At 42.2% G+C, this 20,242-nt stretch overlaps 1 protein-coding gene across 2 annotated transcripts in view; it reads left to right on the forward strand.

Annotated features, from left to right (window-relative positions):
* Positions 1-20,242, forward strand: part of VGLL1 (vestigial like family member 1) — a 57,391-nt gene that overhangs the window by 20,815 nt on the left and 16,334 nt on the right. The window contains exon 1 of one of the 2 annotated variants that reach the window (XM_088465851.1): positions 4,777-4,990. The exons of the other annotated variant lie outside the window; for it this stretch is intronic. Within the exon in view, the coding sequence (XP_088321977.1) occupies positions 4,948-4,990 (43 nt within the window). The 5' untranslated portion in view covers positions 4,777-4,947. Of the gene's footprint in view, positions 1-4,776; positions 4,991-20,242 lie in introns of those variants that run through there. 2 annotated transcript variants of the gene reach the window in all.

Consider the following 20,242-nt stretch of genomic DNA (forward strand, 5'->3'; position numbering starts at 1 on the left):
TGTAGATAGTCGCAAACTGTAAAGTGATATATAGTTTCTACGCATCAGTACAATACTAAAGAATTGCCAATAATCCGCCCAGCTAAGCCAGTGCAAACTTTACACCTCTGCAGATAACAACTTGGGGCTGTATTCAATTAGCGGTGAAAAGCCGTTTTCGGCAAAAAAGTTTCGCCGATGACGTTATTTCACCAGCGGAAACTAATCCCCGTATTCAATTGCGGAGACTTTTCGCTGGTGTGGAAACTCAATGCAATGAACCCGGCGAAAAAGTTTCACCTAAGAATAGCAGTCAAAAAAAAGTGCAGAATTGGAGTTTTGGGGTGCAACCACTCAGCACCCTTGGGACAGCCCCCCAAAGGTAAACTGTGTCAAAACACTTAAAAAAAATACTTTAGATCACCCCAAAAAAGTACTTTTATTTTGGGGGTGAAAAAGACCAAAGTTGGGGGACAAACTTAAAAACTAGCGAATTAGACTCCAGGGAGGTCCCCAAGTGTGCACCAGGTGTTGAGAGAATTAAAGTACCCAGAATAGCTTTATTAGGGGTACTAGGACTCACCTATAGTGATCCCCTATGTTAGTACAGTATGCCTGATACTTTTCCGCATGGAAAACCAGCGATGACGGCGAAAATTCCGGCATGCAAAAAGTTTTCGACTTTTCGCACCTAATTGAATACGGTCATAGGTCTGCAAAGTCATGCTCTCCCCAGTATGCCAGGTACATTTCTGCTTACATTAATGTCAATTTAGAACATTAAACAAATGACAAAAATGTAGGCTTCTGTTCAAAATGATGTGTATTGAAAAAATTATAGCATTTCTTAATTATTAGCATTTATTTATAGGGTCCCACGGAATTCTGCAGCACATTACAGAGTAATGATACAAGATAAGGTAAATAAATTAATAGAATTACATACAGTATATACATGAATACATCTGTGGGCATATTGACAAGCATATACCTATTGGCTTATTTAGTGTGCCTAAAGCTGGGTACACACTGACAGATACATTGGCCGATCAATTGATTGGCCAATGTGTCTGCTGCCCGTCGGGCAGTGTGCACCCTCGATATGTCGGAGAACATCGGCGTTCATCGACATATCACTTTGGCTGTGCTGTACAGCCAATGGACAGATATATCTGTAGACATATCTGTCCATCGGCAGGTGCCGACCGCCCATACACACACATCGGCAGCCGAGAGGAGGGGGGCGGGATATGCCCCTGACACACCCCCTGGTCGTCAGTGTATACGAACAACCATCATCTGCAGATATATCTGTATAGTGTGTACCCACCTTAAGGGGAAAATGAGACAATAGGAGGGAGGGCCCTACTTGCAAGAGCTTACATTCCAGTGGAGAGGGAAAGCAGTATTGGGAAGATACTGTACAAGGTGGTTAAGGAGGTAGGAAGGAAAGAACAGACTTTGCAGAGGTCCGGTAGACTAGAGTGAATAGGTGAGTTTACACTAACTTTACAGCACTTTCCATATTTAAGTAAACTTTAAATGTAACAAAGTCAAAAGCAGGATATATGACTATTGCAAGAGATCTCCCGCATTTGACTAAAGAATGGATCATACCTCTGTCTCTATACAATGCAATAATACAATGTAACAAGGTCCAAAAACAAATGATTGTGTTACTTGTCTGCATAGGGTAATGCCATCTGAGATGATGTTACCCCCACTTACCTCTATGGGGCAGCTTAGCTGGAGAAGGATCTTGTGATCCCTCTCCGGTGGCCTGTAGCTGAACCTGATGCCCCCATTGACTTGTTCACACTTCACATGCACATTTGGACAGCAGTGCATGCACATTTGGACAGTATAGCATGCGCAGTCGGACAATAGAGCATGCGCATTTGGACAGTAGTGCATGCGCAGTCTGACAGTAGACCATGTGTAGTCTGACAGTAGAGTATGCTCATTTGGACAGTAGCGCATGCACAGTCAGACAGTAAAGCATGCGCATTTGGACAGTAGTGCATGCGCAGTCGGACAGTAGAGCATGTGCATTTGGACAGTAGTGTATGCGCAGTCGGACAGTAGAACATGCGCAGTCGGACAGTAGAGCTTGCGCATTTGGACAGTAGAGCATGCGCATTTGGACAGTAGTGCATGCGCAGTCTGACAGTAGAGCATGTGCAGTCTGACAGTAGAGTATGCACATTTGGACAATAGAGCATGCACATTTGGACAGTAGAACATGCACAGTAGTGCATGCACATTTTGACAGTAGAGCATGCGCATTTGGACAGTAGACCATGCGTAGTTGGACAGTAGAGCTTGCGCATTTGGACAGTAGAGCATGCGCATTTGGACAGTAGTGCATGCGCAGTCTGACAGTAGAGCATGTGCAGTCTGACAGTAGAGTATGCACATTTGGAGAGTAGTGCATGCACAGTTGGACAGTAGAGCATGCGCAGTCGGACAGTAGAGTTTCCGCATTTGTACAGTAGAGCATGCGCATTTGGACAGTAGAGCATGCGCATTTGGACAGTAGAGCATGCGCATTTGGACAGTAGTGCATGCGCAGTCTGACAGTAGAGCATGTGCAGTCTGACAGTAGAGTATGCACATTTGGAGAGTAGTGCATGCACAGTTGGACAGTAGAGCATGCGCAGTCGGACAGTAGAGCTTCCGCATTTGTACAGTAGAGCATGCGCATTTGGACAGTAGAGCATGCGTAGTTGGACAGTAGAGCTTGCACATTTGGACAGTAGTGAATGTGCAGTCTGACAGTAGAGCATGTGCAGTCTGACAGTAGAGTATGCACATTTGGAGAGTAGTGCATGCACAGTCAGACAGTAGAGCATGCACAGTCGGACAGTAGAGCTTCCGCATTTGTACAGTAGTGCATGCGCAGTCGGACAGTAGAGCATGCGCATTTGGACAGTAGAGCATGCGTAGTTGGACAGTAGAGCTTGCACATTTGGACAGTAGAGCATGCGCACTTGGACAGTAGTGCATGCGCAGTCTGACAGTAGAGCATGTGCAGTCTGACAGTAGAGTATGCGCATTTGGAGAGTAGTGCATGCACAGTCGGACAGTAGAGCATGCGCAATCGGACAGTAGAGCTTCCGCATTTGTACAGTAGAGCATGCGTAGTTGGACAGTAGAGCATGCGTAGTTGGACAGTAGAGCTTGCACATTTGGACAGTAGAGCATGCGCATTTGGACAGTAGTGCATGCGCAGTATGACAGTAGAGCATGTGTAGTCTGACAGTAGAGTATTCGCATTTGGACAGTAGAGCATGCGCAGTCGGACAGTAGAGCTTCCGCATTTGTACAGTAGTGCATGCGCAGTCGGACAGTAGAGCATGCACATTTGGACAGTAGTGCATGCGCAATCGGACAGTAGTGTATGCGCAGTTGGACAGTAGAGCATGCCCATTTGAACAGCAGTGCATGCGCAGTCGGACAGTAGAGCATGTGCAGCCGAACAGTAGAGCATGCGCAGGCGAATGTAGCTTAATACAGAATGATAGAACCGCGCTATGAAGTAATTGGAGTAGATATCAATTATATGTTACGATTTGTACATGTGATTCACATAGCAATAAATTCAATATAGTGAATATTCCATAAACAAACAAAGGTACATATATAAAAATAAATATGTAGATACGGCTTGGTTGAAGTAATCAATAAAAGTAGTTTAATAGCATCAATAAAAGAACATTAAGTATCTAAAAATAAAATGTATGTTTATTTCAACAATTTATCTTATTCTCGTGACTTTTGAAGGAATACCCCCTTTTGGTGATTTACCATCAGTGGACAATATTTATATATCATGTGTCTCAAGTGAGACTTTTATATCATTTTTTTTTAGTTTTAGATACTTAATGTTCTTTTATTGATGCTATTAAACTATTTTTATTGATTACTTCAACCAAGCCGTATCTACATATTTATTTTTATATATGTACCTTTGTTTGTTTATGGAATATTCACTATATTGAATTTATTTCTATGTGAATCACATGTACAAATCGTAACATATAATTGATATCTACTCCAATTACTTCATAGCGCGGTTCTATCATTCTGTGTTTTCTCTTTATATAGGGGGCTGACTACCCCCATTTGAACCTGCAGCTTAGACAGTGCCATCTGATATCCCATTGTTTTTTCTTTAGAATGTAGCTTAATACATTGCCCCCCGATATAAGATTACTTATTGCCGGGTTATGCAGAGATCTTCAGGGTCAACCACACTTTATAATAGCTATGCCACACAGTGTAAGCAAATAACATACAGTATTATAGACAAGTAGCGAAAGTTATTACAGTATATCAAATGAACTTTTTTTTATTTTTGCAGATAATGTGATATTTTTAAATTTGTTTGTGTAGATAATGACAAGCACATCACTACCCACACTTCTATATAATATTTAATATTATGAAGCTGTATTAATTTGGGGAAGATGTGGTATCTGTGAACAGTAACAATGGCTGTCAGTCACTACCTGTATACAACAGATAACCTGTAATAACATACATGTCCTGGCAAGCTTTGACCTTTGAGCGCACAGGACAGTCTTCCTACTGTACAGTAGCCTAACTAATATGTGTTTGTTTTGCTTTCAACAAAAGATTCTTGCAGCAAGCGTTCCTCGCTCATTGTTCACTGCAGCAGAAACCCAGTAGAACCAATGTTTCTTGTTCCTGGTTTTCAAGTTTGGGTGCATTTTACACATTCCTTGTCACTGAGTTGGAAACGCCTTAAACACTAGATCTCAGGGTGGAAGTGCTTTGTGGAGCTGTCAGGCCATACATTTCTGTTCTGCTGCAAGGAGAAACAGGCACATATAGGACTCACCTTTTCCATGCTGCCAGGACTCTGAGCACAGCACCCAGCACTTTGCCAGTCTAGATCCCAACACCGGAACTGGAGTACCGTATAGTCATGCCAAGGCGCATTACATGGGGACAAAGTTAAACTGTACAGATTTGAAAAGGGAAAAAGGTAAATACAACATCTGTGTATAATAGTATATGAAAAACTTTTTTAAATCACTATAATACTATATATATATATATATATATATATATATATATATATGTAAAATTAATATCCTGCTGTAAATAATACATTATATTATGAATCACTTAAATCGCTGAGGAGTTCCATAGAAAAGTACTCAGCCTGAGGACTATACAGTTTACTGTAGGGAGTAAGGGAGCAACTTATCCAATATATATTGTTTATTGCAACTACAGTATGTACCTGCTGCAATCTCATCTTCAGATGGCATTTGCTTATTGGCCAGAAGCTCTTGCTTTCCACACTGCAGTTACATAAGGCACCTGGGTCACAAGCCAGACCATTGCTTATACAGGAGCTCTCTGGAAATTAAAAAAACAAATCAGGAATGACATAGGGGAGTAGCAATCACATTCACCAATAGCAACATAAAAGTTTCCATATCTGGAAAGAGCAAGGGATATTTGGTATTGTACTTATATTTGATAATTGCTGTATAGCTTAATGTACGCAATTATTCTCTGTCATCAACTGTTAAATAATAAAAGAACTTGTCTGAAGTATGAGCCAACAGTACATGCTAAAAATATTCTTCTTCATGTTCATAAACTTATCTCAAATATGTTCAGTTATTATAAGATGCTGACATCACTATTTTTATTATTACTATGCTTTATTTATTTATTAACAGTTATTTATATAGCGCATACATATTCCACAGCGCTGTACAGAGAATATTTGTCCATTCTCATCCGTTCCTGCCCCAGTGGAGCTTACAATCTATATTCCCTATCACATGCACACATACATACACACTAGGGTTATTTATTTACTTATCTTTTGTCAGAATCCAGTTAACCTACCAGTATATTTTTGTATTGCGGGAGGAAACTGGAGCACCTGGAGGAAACCCACGCAAGCCTGGGTAGAGCATACAATTCCACACAGTTAAGACCTTGGTCTGAATCGAACTTAAGATCTCAGTTCTGTGAGGCAGTAATGCTAACCACTACGCCAACCATGCTAATAAACCATTGATAAAACCCCAACATATTACACAGCTTCCAGACAATTGTGATATAATGGAATAATAAATAACTATTGACTCAGTTGACTAAAAGAAGCCAGATGCTCTCCTAGCTGTGATGCTGGAAGTTCTGGGTCTAATCATCAGACACATCTGTCGGGCAGCACAGTGGCGTAGTGATAAGGACTGCCAGGCCCCTATCCGTATGTTCTCTACATATTTGTGTGGGTTTCATCCCACACTCTATGAGTAGTGCCAGCGGAAGGTAGAGACATGAAAGATTAACTATTCATTATAGAAATCTGAAGACTGGACTTTCCTTCATCTTGTAATGAACTGAAGGTACTTGCTCTTCTGGTACAGGAGAAGTCTTTCCCTTTTGTGTTTTCTTATGGTTATCTGTGTAGCTGCTATTTTACAGGCATCACACTGTAACATATATTTGTTAATATTATTAAAATCTACATTTACATTTTATACTTGTTTCCTTTTATTCTATTACATTATTGGGTGCCATGCTGCCAAATATGTATAAGAAATTATATATTATTACAAATTTAGCACATTTCTGCACTCAGCTCACCAGGCCTATAATCTATGGTCATCATCAATGGAAATGTACCTTATGTAGATAGTGAGCAGTCATTTACGTTATTTTATAAAGGTAAATTCAATAATCTTGAAACAGGTGCAGAATACTGCATGCTACGCACATAGGATGACTTTTCAATAACACATTGCTTACAGTTTTTCAAAATAGGTCACCTTATTATTGTCCAGTATATATATATATATATGTATATATATATATATATATATATTTATATATACATACACACATATTTATTCTATATCAGCTGTCATAGAGGATTATATTACTCTTAGGAAATCCCCTCTTTGTGGATAAATAGGCCACTTCCTTTTATATTTCTTGGTGCCACTACAAACAGTACTGTATGAAGGCAAAATGCACAGACGGTATGTTATATATTCAAAATACATGTGTATATATATTATATTATATATAAATTAAAGTCACTTTCACAAATGACCGAGGCGGCACTCCAGGACTTGAGAATATAAAGTTTATAACACTCAAAGGTTATATTCTCAAGTCCTGGAGTGCCGCCTCGGTCATTCGTGCGAGTGACTATACTTTATATATAGTGAATCATTAGGAGGGCACCTGGGCATGTTATTTAACCTTTTGGACCTGGAGTGTCGGTTTGTTTACTTGGATATAGAGATAGATCACTTTACTGCCTGGTTATAACATGACTTACTAATTGCGTATGCGCGGCCATATGGCAAAAAAGTTGCTGAATGGAACTTGGTAATTTTCATAGTGCCTGTAGATAGCTAGGGTGCGGTATGGCTTGTCCACTTAAGAAGGCCAACAGTCAGAATTTTTGACACCAGACTGTCAACAGGTTCTGATTGTTGACAGTCAGAATGTCGACATGGTTAAAATGTTGAGATGACAGCATGTCGACATTTATCATGTAATAATAATGTTGACACTAAAATGTCAACATTTTTTGTTTTTGTTATTATCACCTAACACTAACCCTAAACTTAGCCCTAATTCTAAACCTAACCCTAACCCCTAAATTTAACCCTAACTCTAAACCTAAGCCTAAACCCTAAACTTAACCCTAACTCTAAACCTAAGCATAACCCCTAAACTTAACCCTAACTCTAAACCTAAGCCTAACCCTAAACCTAACCCTGTACCTATATCTAAGCCTAAAAATCAACAAAAAACATGTCAGCATTTTGTTGTCGACATGTTAACCATGTTGAACCTAAATGCATGTCTACATATTGATTGTTAACCTACTGACCATGTGGACATTCTTACTGTCGACAAGTCGACAGTATACAAGAAAGCTAGGGGGACTATTTATGTGATTGAAAATAGAGGGACCATCGTAGATATCTATGACGGCTGCGATGGCACCCGTGACGTTTAATGGTTCCGATACTAAATAACTATTTTTGGTGGAATGACTACAAATAATATATTAAGATAGAGGGTCACAAACTCTGCCTTTACAATCCACATTTTAAGGATATCCATGCTTGAGCACAGGTGACTTATTTATTACCTCAGTCAATTTGATTTGGATTCAAGCATGAATATCTTTAAAACCTGCACTGTAATGGTAGAGTTTGGGAACCTCTGTATCAAGTCTAAATGAAAACAGGTCATGGCTTGGGAGCATAGTAACTTAGCAAATTCCAATTGTTTACTCAGTTGAAAACCCATACAAAGTATTTTCTTATTCTAATGGTGTGTCACTTTAAAAGGCAGGTAATGTCTTGTTATTTTGGTTGCCCATAGAGATATGCAGCTAAATATAAGTGTCAAATACCTATTGTTCTGCTGCATAAGCAGTGTGTACTTAATAAACTGTATTTTTTAAGTATAGAAGTGTCAATCTAATATCTTTCAACACTGTATGTGATGTAATAGTATGAAATAGTATGTGTTTAAATGATGCTTAACAATATTATCAAGCATCCACACAAATTTAAATGAACCATGTAATGTATAAACAGTCTTATCCTGGAATGATTTTATACAAACATGGTACATTATACTATTTCAGTGTTTACAGACAATGTTTTCCAGCTCTGCAATATTAAAATATGGACAATCACATTCTGAAAGATATTTTGGACTAGACTGCACCATTTCTGACTCTTCATATTGATACAGGATGAGTCTCCCATATCCAAATATTCCGAAATATGGAATATTTTTAGCATGACTGAGATAGTGAAACCTTTTGCTTTTTGATGGCTCAATGTATATAAACCTTGTTTAAAGCACAAATTATTAAAAATATTGTATACAGTTACCTGCAGGCTTTGTGTATAAGGTGTATATGAAACATAAATTAATTTCATGTATGTACACTAACTTTGTTTGAGCCACAAAATTATTGAAAATATTGTATAAATTTACCTGCAGGCTGTGTGTATAAGGTGTATATAGAACATAAAAGCATTCTGTGTTTAGATTTGGGTCCCCTTCCCAAGATATTTCATTACATTATACAAATATTCCAAAATACGGAATATTCCGTTATCCAAAATACCCCTGGTCCCAGGCATTTTGGATATGGGAGACTCAACCTGTACATGTATCATTTAATCATGTGGTGGAATTTGGCTGGATCAAAAATAACAATGACAATAAGATGTGGGTTTGAGATGTCAAAGGGAATCTGCCACAATAAAGTATATACTGTATGTATATTCCTGCTTGCATATTATAAAACATGTATATTGAAACCAATGCGAGGTGGTCCTGTTGGATCCTTGCCAGGTTTTAGGCGAGTTAGGGTCTCGGTCAGACCTCCCGTTGGTGTTCACTGGACAGAACTTTATCCCGGGGAGCCTTTTCTAGGCCTTCCACTGGATGGATTTTGATGAAAATTTCAAAGAGGGGAGGCAACTGGTCTGGGATGCCTAATGGTGGAGAGCGCCGGACAGAATTTTGACCCAGGGAGCCTGTTCTGGGCCTTCCACTGGATGGATTTGGATGACATCACATAATAATCTTAAAACAAATATATAATACATAATTTAATGGAAAATATATTACAGTTATAGCAATATCGTAATAATATCAATTCATTCAATGTAGTCATTATTTTCAGCCCATTTTATAGATAAATTAAAAGAAGCATTAAGAACTTTTCGATCCAATCTTTTTCCAGTTATTGTAACTTCTGTTGCATTTTCAAATACACTAAACATTCTTAACAACAAACCTTTTTACGAAATAATCAACCACTTATACATATTCTTGAAAGTAAATTTTGACAGTTACATCCAACTGATTGATAACTTAATAACTTGAAAATGTAAACCCAGGGAACACCAGGTACTTCAGCTAGTAATATATACATTTATAAAACCCCACAAACTTCCTGTCTATATTGCTATTATCCAAAATATATCCAACTCATTAGCATTTAAAAAAAATTAAAGCCAGTGGAAGAGTGGTTTCAAATTGCCACCTGTTGGCCACACGTTGTACTACAACAGTTGTACCTTTCATCTTTCCTTTCTAATAAGCATCAAACAATATTATTTTACATGGGGGAATTCCAAGTACTAGCATTCTGCCTGGATTGTAAGATTAATAGAGTCTTTGTCGCTTTGTGTTCTTAACTGGTATGGAACTCACCTGGGGAAATACAGAGTCAATTATATTAGATGGCTGTAAATGTCAACTACTCAGGGAGCATATCGCTCCTTATGGCACTTATCCTGACAGTTAAGGTTAGGCACAAGGAGGGAGGGCTAGGCACTTACCGGAGGGTTAGAGTAAGGCACTTACCCTGATGGTTAGGGTTAGGCACAAGGAGGGAGGTTTAGGCACTTACCGGAGGGTTAGAGTAAGGCACTTATCCTGACGGTTAGGGTTAGGCACAAGGAGGTAGGGCTAGGCACTTACCGGAGTGTTAGGGATTGGAAGGGATGGTTAGGGTCAGACACCTACCTCTTTAGTTAGCATTAGACATCAAGGGGAGAGTTAGGGTGAAGATTAGGGTTGGGAAAAAAATGTGTCTACCATTTGTGTGCCGACCATTATCGCGTCGACTTTATTCCATGTTGACATTTACTGTGTCAACCTTTTGTCCCTGTCGACCTATTGCCTGTCTAACATCTGATGTCTATCTAGACATTGTCAACCTTTTTACTGTCTATCTTTTATACCATAACCCTAGTAAGTATCACTGCTACAGAAGTAGCATTGTTACTGTTTAAAGGAACAGCTGCTTTTCGGAGCAGTTGTCCCCGCAGCTTGTGGAGAGTTGGAAACTTATTCATTAATAGGCCCCTATGTCATATACACAGATGATCACCAAATGTTTCTTCCTACATTGCTATGATGAGTTCTAAATAATTAAAGAGGATTACTGAGATCAATAAAAGAAAATAATTAGATCATTTTTAAATGTGCTAGTAGATCTCAGGAGTGGCGTTCCAATAATAAATACTATACTTGTATATCCTAACAGCAACTGTTTTTGTTTCTTCATATGTGTACCTTTGCAAAATGAGCCTAACAACTCTGGAGTCTATGGAGCTCATTCAGACCCACTCGCTAGATATGTTTGCTCGTTCCCTGCGTATGCAAATCCAGCGCACGCCCAGCAAGGCAGGCGATCGCATGGGAAGGCATTAGCACGCCCACTATGTCTTGGAGTGCGATCACTTAGTGTATGCAGACGCCCACCAGCCATTCTTAAGACGCCCACTTGCGCACGTCATCTCCTGGAAGTGCTTGAAAACATTGGTACATCGAGTACCATCGGATGCGATCGCAGCGTTTGAGGTTGACTATACCCTGCTGCAAGCACTGCGATCACTTCAGAGTAAAATCCCACCAGGTGACGTGTCCTATGATGCTGCCTGTTAATTATGCATGCCTTTGAAACGGCGTTGAAACACTCTGGCACGCCTGCGTTCGCACCTCCACTCCCCCGTTACCAGTGGCCAGCCCCTGTCACCACCCACAAACGGCTTCTCTTGTCACTCACTCTGATGGGCTGTCTATGCGCAACGATCGAATACATCCTGATCTCTCGCACTGGTTCGCGCACGCGCATTGCAATGCATACGCATGCGCAGAAAGTGACTATCGGCCAGCTACAAGCGTTCGCATCATAGCGAGCAGGTCTGAATCAGCTCCTATATACAAAGCCTTGGAGAGAGATAAAGTGGATGGAGATAAAGTACCAACCAATCAGCTCCTAACTGTCACTTTACAGGCTGTATTTGAAAAATGATAGCTAGGAGCTGATTGGTGGCTACTTTATCTCCATCCACCTTATCTCTCTCCAAGGCTTAGTGCTTATAATCACTTAAGACACATAGGAGCCCATTTATCAAAGTGTATTTGAGGTAAAATCGGGGGTTTACCTCAAATACTAAGTATCCCCCGTATGTATTAAGGAGGAACCGCAGCAGGTATATCCGATACCTGCTGTGATCCCTCCATTGCCGCAGGCAGCCGCCTCTCCCATCGGATGCGATCCTGCCAAATTTACCAATATCCGGAATTTATTTTTATTTATTAACAGTTTCTTATATAGCGCAGCATATTCTGTTGCGCTTTACAGTTGGAAACATTTATAGAACAAAACAGGGTAATAACAGACAGACATAGAGGAGAGAGGACCCTGCTTGCAAGCTTACAATCTATAGGGAAATAGGCATTGATACACAAGGATAGGTGCTATATATTGCAATTTGGTGCAGCCAGACTGCAGAGTTTCTTACTTGGCTGCATGATCCAGTCACACAGGAATGTCGACCGAACGTCAGGAGTATGTGAAAGAAAGATGATGTGTGAGGTTATGTGTGGTCTGTGAGAGGGGATGTAATAAGACATGGAAGCTATGAAGGTTATGTGGTCAGTGCGATGCATTCCAGATATTGGCCCCGCAGCTAATGCCATCTGAAGATGGCGTTAGCCGCTGTAGCCTATGGGCTACACCGCGCACTAATAGTGGGCAGAGGGATCCGCCGGAACCCTCCCCAGCTTTGGTGGATGTGCATGTGTAGTCCTCGGGACTGCACATGCGCAGCACCCCCTGCACTGGCCAGCAGCTCTCCGGAGACATCGGAGCTCGTGTCCCTGTATGTCGCGGATGATACATCTGGCCGATAGGATCGCTTTTTGCAATGCAAAAACTACTGCTGTTATGGATACTGAGGTGCCACAGATGCCATAATGAAAGTATAGACACCCTTTCAGCGTTTGCTGGAGAGTGAAAAAAGAATTGTTTATCATTTTTCTAGCTTCTTTATTCCAGAATATTGCACAATTGTGCCTGGAGCCTGTAAATAATCCCCCACAGCAATGGTCCTTCAGGCACTAGATATTCAGTTGTTAAAATAGGAACAATGGATAATTGAACGAAGTTGATAACGGAATAATTCCAATGTAATCCTGCTTTACTCTATTTGCTTTCTGCTTGTTTTCTCTTTGCGGTTTAAGTACATTACAATAAAAAAAACAGGAATAAGAGAATAAAACCACAAGATGTAACACATAATGAATAATAAAACTGACAGCATATTAATGCAATACCGTTATTACATCTGGAACATATTGAAGATAATGGATTTCACAATACTGTAGATATTAGAAATCTTGACCATCAGGATCAGCCCTCAGCGGCACCTAAAGTGTTTATATTATGCAGTTGCTGGCACCCTGTATCTTCTAATAAGCATTTAACCTTAACACGATTACACTCAAACCTACACACAAACATACAATACATAAATGAAATATACACATGTATAAAAAATATAAATCTACACAGACATATGGGCATTCACATACATGAACATACAAACAGGATACATATACAGCAGATGTACAGTATATACACATTGCACAGCATATAACTTTAGGGCATAGCCCTTTTCTTGCTAGACCTGTTCTACTGTATGCTAGACTGTCTCGGGGGAGAAACCGTTGGACAATTGCCCAGGGAAGTCTTGTATAGGCCATAGACTTTCAGCACACATTTCCTCACAACAAGTAAGGAATTAGGGGTCTATTTAGTAAGCCTTGGATGGAGATAAAGTACCAGCCAATCAGCTCCTGTCATTTTTCAAACACAGCCTGTGACATGGCAGTTAGGAGCTGATCGGCTGGTACTTTATCTCCATTCACTTTATCTCTATCCTAGGCTTAGTAAATAGACCCTGAGTGAGAATTTTGCAGAGGGAGTTTACTGACTTTATGTTCCTAAGACCATTTGGTTGATATTAATAAAGTGTAAAAGAGTCCTACTGTAGGAGTCAATTTAATTAATTTGCATGCCATCGTCTTCTGCCCACAATTAAGTAAAGGTGGGTACACATATTCACTGAACGGCCATCATCTGCTTGTGCCCTCGGGTACCGGCAGCTGGGGGCGTGTCCCGTCCCCCTCCTCGCAGCCTTCGTTGTGTGTGTACGGGTGGTCTGCAGACCTCCCGTACACACACTTGCCGATGGACAGATATGTCTGCAGAAGGAGGGGTAATTAGGTGTTACAATAATACACAATACAACAGAAAAGTTAAACAACAAACATACTTCACATAATGACATGGTATAACAATGTGGATAAGCAGAGGATCCAAAACAGATACCAATAACAACTTTAGTAACTTCCTGATCCATGTCTGATGTTCTTCATAGTATGGACATCGCTATATGAGGAGCTGAGAAAGAGGAAGCTACGTGGGAATTTTTGGGAGGAGATGAAGATAGGTGGAATAGCTGCCATGGCAACCAATCAGCTTCTAGCTATCATTTTATAAAATGTACTTGACAAATGATGGCTAGAAGCTGTTTGTCCTCTTTATCCCCCCTAGGGCTTTATTTATCAATGAGTAATAAAACTTGATGAATAATGAATGAATGGGATAGGCTACATAGCAGTAATAAAACTTGTTGCGTATAATGATGATGGTGGTCCAGCCAATGAGCTCCCAACTGTTATCTGTGTGATAAATTAATCCCTTGCACTAGATACAAAATGCTCTGCTCCTGAGCTTCCCACCTAATTTATGAGTGCAACTCCATGTTGAACTAGTTTAATTGATGAGAAGGGTGTTTCAACACAGGTGGCTGCAATCATAAATTAGGTGGGAAGTCCAGGAGCAGAGCATTTTATACCTGGTGGAACAGGTCATGTTGGAGGGTCTGCATTTGGCTCTGAAAAATGCCTCAGACAAGTGATTGCTGACTCACTATAGATAAGAGGTACCCAAACTCCTCCATTACAGTCCATGCTTGAGTCCAGTTGGTTAAATCAAATAGACTTAAGCTGGGTACATACTGAACAGATATATCTGCAGATGATGGACGTACATACACACTGAATGACCATTATCTGCTCTGACTGTGGGTCTCGCTGGCCAGTGGGGCGTGTCCTGCCCTCCTCCCTGTGGCCTCTGCTGCAAGTGTACGGGCGGGCGGCTGACCTCCCGTACACACAGCACGATGCCCAAATATATCTGCCATCGGCTGTGCAGCAGAGCCAATGCGATATATCTATGAACAACATCATTCACAGACATATTGCTGGTACACACTGTCCGACGGGCACCAATTATATAGGCCGATCAATTGATCGGCCAATATATCTGTCAGTGTGTACCCAGCAAAAGGTACTAATAAAGTCAACTGTGCTCAAGCATGGATATCCTTAAAATGTGGACTGTAATGGCAGACTTCGGGAACCTCTGTTATAGATGAAGAGAAAAGAAGGCCCTTGTTTAAAAAACTCACCCACGCAGGTTTTGTGACTATTGTTTTACACTTGTATGTGTGTTAGTTTAAGCTGTACATGTTGTACATATTGTGAGTGTTTGAAATTCAGGTTACTCATGTGATCTGTGTTATCTCTTCATCGTTGCTCACTAGGAACATTTGGTAATGTTTAGTATTTACTGGTAACAGTAGGGGGATAGTCATCTAAAAATCAGTATCTGAATCCCTGCTAATCATGTAAGAAATGTGCCTGTTTCTCCATGCACTAACTACAGGCACCTGAGCCCAGGTGTAACATCAGACTTGGAAGGCCAGGATATGTAGGAACACCAGAGCAGACTATTCAGTAGAGATTAGACACTTTGTAGTTATGAATGTATCACACAGTGCTCCCCCATTAGGAAGACTCCTGTGACTGCTAAACAGGACTTGCTAGTTCTTAGATTGTCACATTGAGATTGGGGAAATAAGCAGCCCAGAAACCTATGTATATATAAAAGTCACAGCAGATCACCAAGAGACTCGGAGTCCTATTGCTCCCCTTGTTAGCTCTAATGCTACACCAGAGTTTCCCAAACTGCATAATTGCAGTTCAGGTTTAAGGATATCCATGTTTGAGCACAGGTGACTTAATTACTCAAGCATGGATATCCTTAAAACCTGGGCCCTCATTCAGAGCCGTACGCTCTAAGCAGAGCGCACGCTCTGAATGAGGGCCGCCCTCCTAAAAAATGGAGCGTCCTCCTGGACGCTCGTATAGCTGTGGGTCACCACCCACAGCCTATACGAGCGTGCAGTTTGATGGCCGTGATGGTCTTGACCATCGCGACCATCGAAACTGCGAGCCGGAGCCTGCGTTTGAGGTTTTCAACCGCAAGCTCCGGAGCGATTTTGGCTCTATCAGAGCCAAAATCACTCCCACTGACATCACTAGTGATGTCAGTGGGCCGACTTCTGAACGGAGGCGTTCCCGTGGGAACGCCCCTGTCAGGGAGGCACGCCCCTGGCACGCCCACCAAAGGGGGCGTGCTGTCAATCAACATCGACAGCACGCCCCCTTTGATCAGACACAACGAGCGAAGGACTTTCCTTCGCTCGTCGCGTCTGGCGCATGCGCACGACGGAGCTCCCTCCGTCGTGCGCATGCTCAGTGCAGAACATCGACCCACTTGCGAGCGGACAGCCGCTCGCGAGTGGGTCTGAATCAGGGCCTTGGACTGTAGTGGCAGAGTTTGGAGTCAAAGCAAGAGATAAGTGTGGTACCATGTGCAGGCTGATAAGAGGTGGGGAGAGAGGTGCTTTGGGCCCACGTTTACTTGAGTCATACATGCCTACTCTCCCAAGAGTTGCAGGAGGCTCCTGATATTTCGAGTAGCCCCCCCGCACCTTCGGAAAACTAGGGAGATCTCCTGCATCCCGCCCACTTTCTAGTGAAGTGGGCAGGATGGGGACCCGCAAATCACAGCCTTTTCCTGTGGTGGGGCATAATGCGTATATAGCCTACCCTCCAACATGACCCGTTCCATTAGGTACAAAACACTCTGCTCCTGGACTTCCCACCTAATGTATGATTGCAGTCACCTGTGTTGAACTAGGTAATTGATGAGACGTGTGTTTCAGCACAGGTGACTGCAGTCATAAATTAAGAGGGAAGTCCAAGAGCAGAGCATTTTTGTACCTAATGGAATGGGTCATGTTGGAGGGTCTGATATAGGCCGGTCCCTCCCCCCAAAGATGTCAACAGAATCGACTCCCTGGGCCTCCTCCGAGGTTGAGATTTATAAAGTAGGCAAGTATGACTTGAATAGGAGAGGCTACATAGCAGTCTGTGCACAGGGCACACAGTGACATTGGTGTGAGTGGTGGGTGAATGGGATAGGCAACATAGCAGTCTGTGCACAGGGCACACAGTGACATTGGTGTGAGTGGTGGGTGAATGGGACAGGCTACATAGCAGTCTGTGCACAGAGCACACAGTGACATTGGTGTGAGTGGTGGGTGAATAGGATAGGCTACATAGCAGTCTGTGCACAGAGCACCCAGTGACATTGGTGTGAGTGGTGGGTGAATAGGATAGGCTACATAGCAGTCTGTGCACAGGGCACACAGTGACATTGGTGTGAGTGGTGGGTGAATAGGATAGGCTACATAGTAGTCTGTGCACAGGGCACACAGTGACATTGCTATGTAGCCTATCCTATTCACCCACCACTCACACCAATGTCACTGTGTGCCCTGTGCACAGACTACTATGTAGCCTATCCTATTCACCCACCACTCACACCAGTCTGTGCACAGGGCACACAGTGACATTGGTGTGAGTGGTGGATGAATAGGATAGGCTACATAGCAGTCTGTGCACAGAGCACACAGTGACATTGGTGTGAGTGGTGGGTGAATAGGATAGGCTACATAGCAGTCTGTGCACAGGGCACACAGTGACATTGGTGTGAGTGGTGGGTGAAGGCGTAGGTTAGGGTAGGATTAGAGTATTCCACATGGAAAACTTTTGCCCAAATCCTGATGAAGACAACAATCCAAGCTCAAATGTGGATCAGGAAAATATTACACAGGGCTATTTTAAAAATGTCACTGTTGGGGGCATGGCCTGACTGTCCAGCTGCATAGTCGTGCTTCCTCGGAGCTCCTGCAATCCCCTGGGATTACTCACCTTCACTGGGGTCTACTACCCCGGGCTGGGTCTCAGGTGACCGCTGCTCTCACCTCTGTGCCCCAGGCCCGGCCACCTGCAATTTACACCCTCCTAGCGGCACTCCCGGCGTTGCGGCCTACACCATCAATTAAAGCTGCGGCCTTTCCTGGGCGGCTGGAGCCGGCGCCGCGGACCGGAAGTCACGTGGGGACCGTACAGGATTACTCCGGTGACCCCTGGACCCCCACAGATATACAGAACAGGCATCACTAAGAATATCTCTACCCAACACTTTCCTGGATGCTGTGACCGCAGACGGATACTTGCCAGGAATCTCCAATTGAGGTATTCCCGACCTCCCTCCTCACCCCATAACACCGTACCCTGCTGCCTCCTGCTTCCCTGCAGTAAGATTGCTGGAATAGTGAGTGGCCCTCCAACAACTGCCCTGGGGACTGTTCTACCTCTGATACACCGACACAGTCTTTATCGGCCCTACCCCACCACATCCCTCCCTTGGTCTCTTGCCTTCCGTCCTAGTGGATTGATTTTAAATTTTCCTGGAATCTTATTTTTTCTCACCGGAAATAGTCCTCTTCTGTGGTCGCTGTTTTGGCCTCCAAGCATATGTCCGCTGCCAAAACTCCCAAACAAGGAAGGGGTGATATCTCCCAACACTTCAACAGAGGCGTTAGGTCCTCCCAACAAAGGGGTCCTCCCTCCCCTACTGTGGTCGATATGGATAAAGAAGGTCCTTCACCTCCTGCCCCTTCCACTAAAGAGGACATCTTGGCTCTCCGCTCTCTTATTACAGAGTTTAAGGACTCTCTTGAAAACAAGCTTGACAAAGCAGTGGCCTCCATCAAATCGGATATCTCATCTCTAGCCACAAGAACCTCCAAAATAGAATCTCGTCAGGACAGTTTTCAAGAAGCTCTCAACGAAACTGGCAGGGATTTGGATCACATTATTACTGAACTATCAGACCTCCGCACAAAGAATGAAGACTTAGAAAATAGGGAGCGCAGAAATAACTTTCGCATATGCAACATTCCAGAATCAGTGTCCCTGGCAGCCCTGGAACCTTATCTTCACAATCTCGTTTCCTTTCTGATTCCGGAACTTGGAGAAAGGAGAATACCCTTGGAAAGGGCTCATCGCGCCCTCCGGCCTGAACCAAGAGATAACGACCCTCCTCGAGATGTGATTATACGTTTCCTTAGTTACAGGGATAAGGAACTTGTTCTGGCTCCAACTCGGGGTAAGCCTCGTATTCTCTTCAATGTTGTTAATCTCCAATTCTATCAAGATCTTTCTCTCGTGACGATTGCCAAACGGAGAGATTTTCGGGATTTAACCAGAGCTCTACGTAACACGAATATCCGGTATCGCTGGGGTTTCCCTTTCAAACTCATTACTGACTTAAATGGCAAATCGGTCCTGATCCGAGATCTTCGAGAGTGCAAGGACTTATAGGAATCTGGCCCTCCTCCTGAGAACGATTCCCCTGATTCGTGAGTGTTCTTTCTCCCCGAGGCTATACCCTGACTATGATGTTTTTGTTCATTGTTTTGTGTTTCTGTAAATTTTCCAAGGAACTGGTAATATAATATCTAAGTTTTCGGCTTACGATATTATTAGATATACATGGTCTAGTGTGCTCCAATTCAACTACCAATATGTTATTTTCTGTTCTGTTTTTCATTTTGCTTCCCTCGCTCTCCCCCCCCCCATTTTTTTTCTTGTTCTCTTTTTTATTTTATTATTTGTGATAGATATATTAAGATTATCTCCTGTGGCAATGTTTTGATTATGTTTTCACTGTTTTATTTTTATAATATTCCATGCCAATGCAATATTTAGTATTCTATTATTTATGGTTTATGATATTATTATGTGTTGCTGACCTAGGCTGCTCCAATTAATGTTTTCGTTTTCCTCCACATACACCACTTTGCTACTCTTTCTCCATCCCCCCCCTCCTTTTTATTATTATTTTTCCCTCTTTCTCCCCTCAGCACCCAGGGGACATTGCAGTCCCTCAAACATCTCTCTCCCTCTCTATAGAAACTATTAGAATTTAAACTATTTTTTCTAAGTAAATTCTTATTTATTTTTTATTTTTTTTCCCTAGAGGTGCCTCGGGCTATTTTTGCCTGCGCCTCTTTGGACGATTGTGTCCTAGCCTCTGTGTACTTCTCCCCACCTTTCTGGTCGGGTTTACGTACTCAGCCCCAGCTCCTTCTTTGTTCCT

The sequence above is a fragment of the Taudactylus pleione genome, unplaced genomic scaffold, assembly GCF_031769625.1.
Source record: "Taudactylus pleione unplaced genomic scaffold, aTauple2 ptg000064l, whole genome shotgun sequence".
Taxonomy (NCBI): domain Eukaryota; kingdom Metazoa; phylum Chordata; class Amphibia; order Anura; family Myobatrachidae; genus Taudactylus; species Taudactylus pleione.